This window comes from Phytophthora infestans, genomic scaffold, assembly GCF_000142945.1.
Source record: "Phytophthora infestans T30-4 supercont1.19 genomic scaffold, whole genome shotgun sequence".
Lineage (NCBI taxonomy): Eukaryota > Oomycota > Peronosporomycetes > Peronosporales > Peronosporaceae > Phytophthora > Phytophthora infestans.
This window is the reverse complement of record NW_003303740.1, coordinates 1,532,923-1,545,057: the sequence shown is the minus strand read 5'-3', so window position 1 is coordinate 1,545,057 and position 12,135 is coordinate 1,532,923. Positions and strand designations below refer to the sequence as shown.

Here is a 12,135-nt window from a genome sequence, read left to right as displayed (position 1 = left end):
CTAGGGCCATGCGCAGCTCCCCAGAGTTACCGTGCTGAATGTAAGAAAACCATGACAGATCACCACAGAGGTTCACTTGTGAGCCGCTGTCAAGCAGCCACTCCATCTCATCTGTCGCCACGTTGTGAAGTCTATCTTCTTTTTGATTGGCTAGAACCATTGCCACCAAACCTCCACGTGAACTGGTTGGAGATGGTGGCGGCGAATGTTGCTGGTTAAATGTCGATTGGTCCTCAACACGACGTGCGTTCTCTGGAGCCGGGAGCTTTGTCTCCAGCTCTTCCTGTAGCTGCGCAGCATCTTGTTCACCCAGCACTTCGCGTATTTCGTCGAATGTGTACCCTGCCGCAGAAGTACCACTCGTCTCAGGACGTACAAATACTCCGCCAGCAAATAATTGCATGCGTGCTTCTCCTTGCTCAGTGTTGCCATCGACTTGTTGATAAGTGTTTTTGCACAGTCCATCATCTCTCCAATGCCCTTTTTCACCGCAGGCAGAGCACCGGGAATTTTTCTTTCTCTTAGCTATGGACTCAGCCTTAGCACTCGCGGTAGACGAGACACTTGAGACAGATCGGCCGCGGTTTCCACCGTACCTGCCACCTCGCTGGTATGGCTTTTTGCTTCTGCTCCTTCCGCCACGCTGGACGAAATTGACTTGCTGTGGTCTTCCACTGGATAGGCCGCGACCTCCAGGTGGCGAATTCTGATGCTGCTCGCGGGTATGCGCAGTCATCTCTGCATTCACCAACTCTGCACGCGAATCATAGATGATGAAGTACGTGGCTTGAATTCCACGACGCGTGACGTCGTCCGTAATCTTCGGATACACTCTCATAGCATTTGTCAACATCAATTGCGCTACGCGATGGTCTGGATAGGGTCGTTGTTTTCAGCAAGGATGCGCTGCATCCGTTGGAGATCATTAATATACTGCTCCACTGTTTCGTCTGACTGTAACTTGCGTGCGTACAGGTCGGCTTACACTATGTCTGTGTTCACTCCAGGACCACGGCCAAAATCACAGTAGATACGGTCCCAAAGTAGCACGGGGTCCGCTTTGAGCACAATGTCCTCGTAGCGTAGTAGTACTTCATCAGAAATTGAAGCCACTAGCAATCCTTGGGCCATACGGGCACGCACGTCATAGCAGTTCTTCTGAGCACGAGACATTCTATCGTCGTAACGTTCGTTTCCTTGCACGAGTTGCTCCAGTCGTGACATGGCTAGCCCGGCCATGACACGCATTCTCCACGCAGGATAATCTGACGGCTGGGAGAGCTTATTCCCAACGTCGAACTTAGTAACTGACTCAATCTTGGGCATCGCTGACGCCTGATCGTCCTGCTCGCTGGCAAGGTCGATGTCACTCGCAGGTGTATGAGTTGTATACGCGGCCGAGGCTTGGCCGTAATTCTGTGCGCGCGGCGGCACAAAAGCAGTCGGTTGACGTCCCCAATAGGTATGTGGTCCAGGCAGCCGAAGTCTTTCTGAGGTCTGAGCTGGGTCGTTGGCTGTCGAGCGTTGGACAGGTAACGATGTAGCCAATGGCGTGCCAGGACTATTGTTCGCTCTCAGCACGGCGGCTGCAAGCTGAGATTGTGACGCGGGCAAGTTAGCCAATCCGTGACCTTGCGTTGGCTGGCGCTCAAGTTCAACTTGAGTTTCTGCCAATCGGTCAGTAGAACTGGCCTCCGTCACTGCAGGTGTCCCAGTAGGGTTTGGGCTCATTTCCTGGGACGAGGCGTTGTCAGTGGACTTGTCAGCAGAGGAATCCATGACGCCTCGACCCTGTTAAAATGCTGCTTGCTGCAGCAAGAGAAGTACTACTGGACACCGGTGTGCAAGACGCAACCTTACAGGGACTTGAGGATGGCTTGGCAAGCTCGAGGTAAGTTCGAGAGTAAGCTGTCAAGCCCAGTGCGCTCCGTTCGAGTGCCTTCGCCGCTCCTCTCAACCCGTGCGAGTAATATTAGATCTTTACCTAACTGTGCTACAGCTATGCTAACGAACGAGCAGCGGCATCGTCTTGGCAACGGCAGCGTCCGTTGCAGAACCAACTCATACAGCAACGGTAGCATCATATGCTTTCACTGCAGCGCTGCTGCAGGATGAGATGGCGTGGCGTCTTGTCCAGGCTTCACCGGCAGCGTTACTGGCAGCAAGACGCGGTGTCTTGCTCAGGCGGAGCTTGGCGGCGTTACTGGCGACAGTCCACGCGGTGTCCCATCCGGGCTTCGCTGGCCACGTTACCGGCATGGGGCACTCAGGAGTCTGCAGTGATGACGGCGCGTCGGACTTCATGCATTGGTTGCATCCAGGCGAGAGCACGGTGCAGCGCACCTGCTTCTTCTCGGACGCAGTACGTTCGACGACGGCGCGTCGGATATCGTGCCTTGGTCATCAGCAGGCAGGACGCAGGAGCGATGTGGAGCGCAGCTCGTCTCCTGCTCCAAGTACGGTAGAGATCACGGTCATCGAGAGCATAGTACTGCGCACTTGCAGCTCACGTACGGCAGTACATCACATTAAACAGTGTTTAAACGTCCTGTAATCCAGAAACAGGCGTTTCTACGCCACTCGAGCTAACGAATCGGTTGGGTGCAGTGCACTTAACCGAAGTGTACACTGTGGACACGGTGATGGGGGGAGGGGGGGGGTTATATTTGCCAGATACTCTCCACTATTCACCGGAAGGGAACGAAAATGAGCTACAGCCTCACTACATGTACCTCATGCAATCAAAAAGCTATGTAAAGAATATTAAATTTGGTGATAGCCGCACAGTTCATCTCTCCCGCAAAACGCTCGCCTTCAGCAAAAGACAGTCAATAGCAGCAGTGATACGCTATTTTTGACAGCAGCCAGTTTCTCTTCAGCAGAAAGAAGAAAGTCATTTCCGTACCAGACCGCTGTTTTTAGTAGCAACAAGCACTATTCCAGCCATCGAAAGCCGCCTTCATCGCCAAGGCCGCCTGCAAGACTGCCTTTGTAGCACACGTTCCCTTAACAAAATTTATCCGCTAGATCTCAACCAACAATCGTAATAACAAAACAAAACACAAGGCTACGCAGCTTTATTAAACCGACCAATACATTGACCGGTGCTAATAGGACGACTCAAATCTGGTTAATGACATGCCATCCCGAGATCGCATGCAGTGATTATGAAGATGCTAAGCTGCGACCAATCACTTTGACTAGGACCATGGATACGCGTAGGTGGTGAAAACTGTAACTAACGACAGTAGTGGAAATCGACGGCGGGTGGTGCTAAGCTGCGACCGCCATTGCATCCACCGGCCTTACGTCTCTACTGCTAGACGTCGAGCATATACGGCATCTAAAAAATGTGGGTGTAGAATAGAAGTGAGTGTTTTACGAAAGTATGGACCCAAGAGCACCAACGGTGTGGTGGCGTATCGAGAATCGGGATATAGCTTTTGTTCACAACCATCCGCCGTTGAGCCACCCAGCAACCCACCTTGTGCATCTGTGTGCTGCGCACACGGAGACAATTCGCGGCAACATGGCGACGGACGCAGGGGTAGTGTCACTACCTCACAAAACGTTAGCCCGGCTTAATATTGATGGAGCTGGGCGGCTACATGTTTTGCCACGCGACATAAAGAAAGACAGCGAGCAGCAAACCAGCGCATTGGGGGTCTTACTAGGGTCGGTGCTCTCTTTTGCGATCTAATGCGTGATGAATATTATGAGATCCACGATCAGGACGATCAATTGCGAATCACCCACCTTTTTGCATCTAACCCCGCCGAGGCAGTGCTTCGTAAAAACTACGACGTAATTCAACTGAGCTGCACATATCGGACTAATTGCAATGGACTGCCTCTCTTAAACTTAATCGGAGTTACCGGAACAAACACAACGTTTCAAATTGCCCAAGCGCTCATTCGCCGTGAGGAACAGTCTGACTTCGAATGGACCTTACGACAACTACTGAATATGATGACTGAAAATGATTGCCCCACCACAAGTATTCTTCGGTGATCCTGAGCTAACACTAATTAAAGGGCTCGAGGTGAGTGTCCTGCCACTCCGCATTTATTGTGCTTGTGACATGTAATAAAAAATTTGGAGACGCACGCTCGCACGAACACTTCCCGGTAATCCCTAGATGAAGATACATCTCTTTCTGGCGCTACTAAGCGGAAAGATTCCGAGGCCCATCGGAGCCTTTGCGACGCCCTTTTAAAAGTGATCCGCTAGCCCTCAGAAGGGCTCGCCCTAAGAAGAAGAGTACGAGTTCAGAATGCATGAATTGCACATGCTGTAACCATTTGAAGTAGCATACATAGATGAAATATGGCTAAGTTTGTGAGAGCGTAGTTAAGTGCGGTGCTGGACTGATAACGTCGTACACTTTGGAATGCAAGCCATGTCCCGAGTGGGGCGATATCATGCTACTCTCAAAACGTGGTTGCTAGCAAGTAGAGAAGATCTGTTGATAATACATACACGCCAACGCCATTGATGGCTCCAATCCGTCAACAAAGACTGGGCCGCCAAAGCTTCAGAGGAAACACGAAAACTAAGTCGGCTTCGACTACTGTTGTATGATGCAGTTTCAAACTTCGCTACATCTCACGCGTTACAAAAAGATGACCTCCTATATTCAAGCGAACTGCTAATCCGACCTTGTTCAGGGTCGTACTCTCTGACGCACGGTATGGCATGCACCTATCAGCTCTTTGCAGCTGAAAGTAGTGGCGCAAGGTTGCTACCCGAACAGATCCACGCATACTGGTGGGTAAATCAAGATAAAGCACCTATTGCACCTCCGGTTCAAATACTAGAGCCCAAGACGATAGCAGGCCGACGTTCCCAGCGCCAAATTGATAGACGCCGTCAACATTAACGCTGTGGTGGTAGATGGAGCACGCGAAGAATGCCATCATTATTCGACGTTTCTTCGACCTCTCACGTACCGACACTGCAGACAAGGGGCGGGATTTCTTATGACTCCATGCCATATCCATAAGGTACAATAACTTCAAATTTCACTCAAAGTGATATCTCTGAATTACAATAAAGATCCATGATAATTCAGTGCAGTATTAATGAAGACCAATTCATATCAATGATGACACGATGCGAAATCCATGAATGACATTAATATATTATATCTAAGTTTAGTTTAATAAATAACCGAGGTCACATCAAGTAATATCCATAAATTTAAATAAGGATCCGTTAAAATAATCATATTTTTCGTTAATGCCAGTGTAGATCCGTGAAGTAGCGAAGCGCGATCCATGTTTAATGGCTAGGATCCATGGTAGCGCCAAGCAATATCCATGAATTACAGTAATCATCTGAAACTACCGCGATTTGTATCTACAAACGACATCCGGATTCACGGTTACGCCAAGCAAAACCCGTGAAGTGATAGCGTTCCTTGATCGCTCTAAAATCTATCCATAAATTACACTAGTGATACATAAACACTTTAACCTATATTTATTAATTATACTTCGAAACATCCTTAACATCCATAAATTCTTATGATGTTGGATGTCAAATCAAAGTTATACGTGGAATAGGTATCATGGACACCAGATTTTATAAATGTCATTATCTGTATCATAAGTGCTGCTAAATGTCAATTAATCCGGAAGCCACAACTAAATGTAACCCGTTATTTAACATCCACAGGTTGCAATGTGACTTACATAGTTAAAATAAATGTCAGTTGTTTTTATTTTTAAATTAGATATTTAGCAAAACTTAAAGCTCAAACCAAACGTTTATCAGTAATAATAATTTGTAGATGTCAGCCCCCCCCCGTAAAAATGCTACTGGCTAGCACTGGTGAGCGCCATAAGCATTCCTTTTGTCGAAGTGATTCTAGACTACGAGGGGTGCATCCTCGACGAAAACTCAATCAGACGCTCGTAAATAAAACGAAAACTAGCTGGGTTGGTGTTAATATTATCACGCATGTTTAGACGCGGTGGGCATCTTTGCCCGCGTTTCGACAAGCTTGAAGACTTCGGACCAGGATGTGGAGGTAAAGCGAGGATCGTGATCGGAGATGATCCACGCCGGTAAGCCAAGGAGGCGGTACACGAGGCCGATGAAGATCGCCGCGGAGTGAGTCGCTGTGACAGTCGCCGCAACTGGGACAAGATCGACCACCTTACTGTACCTATCGACGATGGCGAGCATGCCAGTGCGACCTTGTAAGTTGCGAGGAAGTTTGAAGACGAAGCCTATGTTCACGGAGTCCCATGCGCTGCGTGCGATGGGTAGCGGTCAAAGTGGAGCTTGCATTGACGCAGGCTGTCTGAATCGCTGGCAAGCTTCACAGGAGCGTACCCATTTACGCACACTTGTACGTGTGGGGTCCGTTAAAGTCCCGAGAGATTGTAGCGACGGTCTCCTCGCGACCAAGGTGTCCCGCGCTTGGACTGTCGGGGAGCTCATGCATGATGCAAGCTTGAAGTTCATCGCCTGGCGGGACGACGACGCGCGGAGCGTCGGCACGGTCGACGCCGTGTCAGCAAATCACCATCCAGGTCGCAGCGGTCAAAACGAGAACGACTTTGCGGGGTTAATCGGCGCCGCGCTGAATCTGACGGTGCCCTCAAGTACTTGATCATTTCAGAGAACGACGAGTCGTGCAAGTATGCGTCGGCTATCGCATCTCGAAGCGGGCTGGTCGCTGTGATCTCCACTGCGACGACTCCTATCCCAAGACAGACCGCACATTCAGCATCGTCGCTCGTCGTCGCCAACAGCGTGGTGACCCCATTGGGAGTAGAGATCGTAGTCCGGACATCGCGAGGGCACGTCGGCGAGGATGTTAGTCGTGTTCGTCTTGTAGTGCACGGCAAAGTTGCACTCGGAGAATAATGACAGCCAGCTGTCCATGCGCTGGGACAGATGAGGGCTCTTCGTCTCGGTCCGTAACGATGCATGGTCAGTGTAAGCAGCTAAGGTATATTCACCCAGAAGATACAAGTCGAAATTGATGAGCGCATAGCGCATGGTGAGAAGCTCCCGATTTTTGTGCTTGCCTATCAGCTTTGAAAGCAGGAAACGCGTATGCGCGACCTTGGTAAATAGCCGCCGAGATTCAGTAGCGATGTCCACCTCGCAAAGCCAACGGTTCAGGTGGAGGCGACCATCGCTGTAAAGCGAAACATCGAGCTCGACGATGTCGGTCTTGGTCGTTGGATGAATTACAAAATGCTGCCAGATATATCGGACTTAATGGGGGTCAAAATTATATCTAGGTATTTTCTTTTTTATTATGAGTTTGTATCCATGGTCAGCTTTGAGCGATCATGTCACCGTGGGGGGGGGGATTCGCCGGAACTTTTCCGCTATTCGCGGGAAGATATAATAAAGTCTACATCGACCGACACGACGGTACCACCCCGCGACTATTTCCGGTGACGCGAGCCGTCCCGCGCCTCATCTTCTTGACGCCCGCGGTGACACATTATTTGGATCTCCCGTTCCAGATACTCCACACGATGAAGGAACCCATGCAGGCACTGCGCGGTCGCAGCGTACTCCTAACGATCGCGAATATCTATATCATCGCTACGGCCCCGCGTCTTGTGGATAGCGTAGGTAATCTTCGGCATATCGTCGATCAAATCCTGGACAACGAGGTCCCCGCACGGACCCCACAGCCTCACGTAAATGGCCGCGTCGCTCCTCGCCGAGGCGCTGCCATCCTGCGGTGGACACAGCGGCAACGATGTGTGGAAGTAGGCCCCCCCCCAACACTTCAGACAGCGAACACATTAGCGGTAAGTACGTAGGACAACGAATCGTGAGGAGTCGCTGGAGAGGTGGGCGCTGCACGACTGCAGCACCTTCGAGATCGCGCGTGGCGGCGTTGAGATGAATCGTCTCTTCGAGCGGTTCCGCGCGACCCGGGGCAAGTCTGCCACGATGACAGGGACCATGACCAGCCGGCCTCTCGACATGTCGTTGACCGCATTCATACGCTGGTGGAGCACGGAAGGTGGAGACTCCTTTGCACGCATGTTGCAGGAGCTTGTCTAAGCCAACGCTCAGCTGTCTGTCGGTGCGCTCGCAGTCCAAGTTTACGCGTGAATAAAGTCGCCAATACTATCCCGTACCTCGTGAAGAAGGATGCCCACGCAGTCACAGGCGCGGCGTTCCGCGACCCGGCGATGGGGATTGGCGTCGCATCGTGGAGTCGGAGTCGATAACTGAAGTGGAACGAGGCGTGATTGGAAGATATCTAGTAGCCCTTGAGGAGGCTAGGCGCGGCGAGCGGGCACGCCGTCATACCGGTCTACCAACAGGGCGAGGCGGGTATCGTACACCGCCATGCAGCCCGGAACGTGATGGTACGAGGCTCCCAGCAATCCGGTATCACGCCTTAGCTATCAAGCTTAGAGTTTATTTGCCTGTTTCCTATCGATACAGTATACGCTTGGTAAGTGGTTGTTTTAAGCTCGCTACAAATGGGGTGCTGCTACCTGCGGTGAGCTAGTGGATGGGTCTTCTGGGGCGCATATGAAGGCCGAGATAGCACCGGCCTTGGGCACATCCACGACCCGGACATTGTCGGTTGGTCGCATTCTGTGACGGGGTCACACAGCACCTTGCACAGAGGAGTGCTTAAGGGTATTAACTACCCGAGTGAACGTTAGTCCACGTGTTCCCGGTCTCAAAGGAACGGTTTGCTACTTATAGGAATAGATGTAAGACTGATGTATTTGTAAGTAAACTTAGCTCGGATTCTTTACAAACTAGAGGTTACCTTTAGTAGGCTAGTGTCGGCAGGAATCTGCGCTATTCTCCTTTGGCCGTGGTCTCGCTGTTCTTGAGAAACATAGAAGTATGCCTGCTCCTGTTTGAAGTAGGTGATTGATCTTAACTGGTTCTCGCACAATTGGGAGTCCGTTTTGGGTCCGTTTTGAAGTTATTTTCGCCTTATTAAATAATTTTTTTTCTTACGTAGGTTTTCCTTTAGTTACCTTACCTTGAGGTGTTACAGAAGGACGTCCACCACTAGTTTTACCTTCACCACCCCCGTGTGGATGATCAACAGGATTTTTTGCTACACCACGTACAGAAGGTCTTCTATTTAACCAACGTGAACGTCCGGCTTTTCCTAATTTAATTTTTTTATGATTAATATTAGATACAACACCTAATGTAGCAAAACAAGTTAATAAAATTAAGTTTAATTCGCCAGAATTTAAACGAATTCTTGCATATTTATTATTAATTTTTTTAACTAATTGCGCTGATGTACCTGCACTTCTTATTAATTTACCTCTTGAGTGTGGCTCATTTGTCCCCAAGGCAAAACATAACCCATAAAAGATTATTAAAAGATGATGAAAATAATTTTCATAAAATTTCATGGTTAGAAGCATTAAATATAATTAATAAAAAATTAATAGCTACTGATAGCTCTAAAATTAAAGGTATTATTGGTGATTTAACTGATTTAAAATCACTTTTTTTATTAAAATTTTTTTTAAATATAAATTATGAGCGTTTTTTAAATAATCAAAAATTTAACATTAATTCAGATTTAACTTCAAATTTTTTATTTAATAATACTCTTATTTAATTGGAGCGAGTCATTTATCCAGTTCTAAATCTAAGGGTTTTAATTAAAAATAACCCTTACCGGTCAAATCCCAGTACATACTCGTACAGTACACATGTACTGACCTTGACCAGCATGATGATCACTTTCGCGTTTGAAATGCCGCTGACGCCAGTCGAGAGCGCTACGTTGTCAACACATTCCGACCCTGCGTTGACAGTCCTATCCAAGGATTCCGGCGCGGTGACAGGGCAAGTGCTGCCGCGTCGCGTAGTCAAACGCGACTCGCGTTTGACTCATCGATATTCGATTCGGTGCGTGACGATACGGCAACGAAATCGACGGTGGACCAACACGCTTCAGTACGGTAGCACAATTGGCTTTGGACAGACGTCTTCACTGCATTCGGTGAACAACTGGGTGAAGCCTGTACCGTAGCTGTTTGAATAGATCAAATTGATAGTGATATTTCAATTACCGGTATGTACAGCGATAGAGCGCCAAGGAAGTTCACGACGGTCTTTACAATGCGCCAGCCTCGCCACTGAAGTCTCTGAGGTGGAACTACATGTAAAATGCTAGCTGAAAAACGACACGAATATGTGCACAATATACAGAGAAGCACGCCACAGCAGCCTGCGCGTCCTTCTGAGTAGACTCGGGTCTCACTTAAATATGGACATCCGAGTAATTCTCCGGAGCGGCGGCTGGGTCCGCCTTGGACACGATGTCGACACTGCTGCTGCCAGTTGGGGACTGGGTGGACGCCGTGGACTTGGTCTTGCCAAGCACGTCGTTCTTATCCAGTCCGAACGAGTCGCGCGACTCGAACAAGTTTGAGCAGGAAGCAGGCGTCTGTGCAGCGTACACAAGCTTAGCCGGCAGGGGTGTCTCCAGCTCCTCAGTGCTCTGGGTCACGATCTTCTCGAGCTCCTTCGAGTTGCGTAGCTGCAGCTGGGCGAACTCGAGGAACAGCTTCTTGAGCTCCACAGCCTTCTGACCGCGGAAGCGCGTCACCTCGCGCATCACACGCGCGTGTACACGCTCGAAATCGTCCTTGGCAGCGACCAGGTCATTGCTCAGACGGGTGGCTGACGGCGAGTCCGGGCCGTCGCCGTTCACCGCCTTGCGGTGCGCCGCGAGTTGCGCCTGGTACAGATAGCGACGGTCCTCACGGACATCCAGCGCCTTCTGCACAGCCTTAATCCAGCGAGCGATGTCGTCGACACTGGCGGAGAAGGCCTCCAGTTCAGCATCCATCTGACGCGCGCGCGTGTCCAGTATGGCCAGCAGTGCACTGTAGTAGGACGTGGGCATCTCGGCGTTCTCTTCCTCAGCGTCAGCCACCCAATTGAGGCATTCGATGAGGTCACAGTGAGCGCCAGCTGCCAGCTTGTTCTGCTGACTGGCGGTGTGTACCTTAGTCTTAAGCGACTGGATCTGCGCATGCAGCTTGGCCACATACTTGGCGACCTTAGTGAACTCGGGGTCCTCGATGATGCCGCTGTTCTCGCCGTCCTCTGCGTTGCGCGGACCGAAGAGACTGAGTGTGTCGTTCTCCACCATGCGCTGGTACGTCTTGCCCCACCAGTTGTTGAGCTGCTGCGTGCGCTGCACAACGGAGGCCATGGACGTGGCGTTGAGCGAGTTGGCACGCTGGGCTTCGGCCTTGAGCGCCGTGAGCTCCACGATGGAGCATTCGAGGAAGCTGCGGAAGAAGTTAGAGTTCCTCAGCTCGTCATGGTGGACGACCTTGCGCAGGAAGCGCTCAAGGCCGGCGCGACGGTGTTCAAGGAACTCGGATCCTTGTAGCAGACCCACGACCTTGGCTGGTAGTGGCGGGATCACGTAGCCCGCGCACTGCTTGGACAACTGGTGCTGCAACCACAGGAAGTCCGAGTAGCGGCGCTCCACCACTACGTCCTCGGCCGACGAGACCTTGTATACGTAATAGGAGTTGACGCCTTCGCCGACCTTACCGGCGGCGCCGACGGTGATGTCGACCACGCGGCCGCTAACGCTTAGGTCCGAAGTGCTCATAGTCTAGCTGGATCTTGGGAGAGGAGCTGGCTTGGGTGCTGCTTCCGAGGTGTTTTCAAGAATGAAGGGACCGGCTGGCACTTCCGCCGCAAGCAGCTGTGAGTCCGACGAGGTCAGTGTGTGTGAAAGGACGACGCGAAAGGCCACCTCGGATCTTCATCTTCTTACGACCAGACATCCAAACAACGCCGCGACGCACACGATACCCCGTATAAAAACCATCAAAAGCAGAGTCAAACGATGGTGTTTCCTGCCGCGGGGTTGATCAAATAAAAAATTATGACAAACGAACTCGGGTTGGAAGATTCCCTGCCTCAACTGTGCAACGTTGGTGCGTGATCAATCAGTGCTTCTGCCGTTTTCTTTATAAAATACATGTAATGGCACTCCGAAGTACATGGACCTCCCTCTGCGGTGGCTCTGGTGCTCCGCCGCGCAACAATACACATTATATTTTATTCTTCATTTCGATCCGAGCAAGATTTTTTGTTATTATCTATGAAAACTTGAAAGTACTGAAGCCC

General features: G+C 50.4%; 1 protein-coding gene across 1 annotated transcript; it reads right to left on the bottom strand.

Moving 5' to 3' along the window:
- Positions 1 to 10,240: 10,240 nt before the first annotated feature.
- PITG_11171 (uncharacterized protein) lies at positions 10,241 to 11,611 on the bottom strand (the record flags this gene model as incomplete). Its single annotated transcript, XM_002901889.1, has 1 exon — positions 10,241 to 11,611. The coding sequence occupies one exon, from the start codon at positions 11,609 to 11,611 to the stop codon at positions 10,241 to 10,243; it is 1,371 nt and encodes a 456-aa protein (XP_002901935.1).
- Between the last annotated feature and the right edge of the window lie 524 nt (positions 11,612 to 12,135).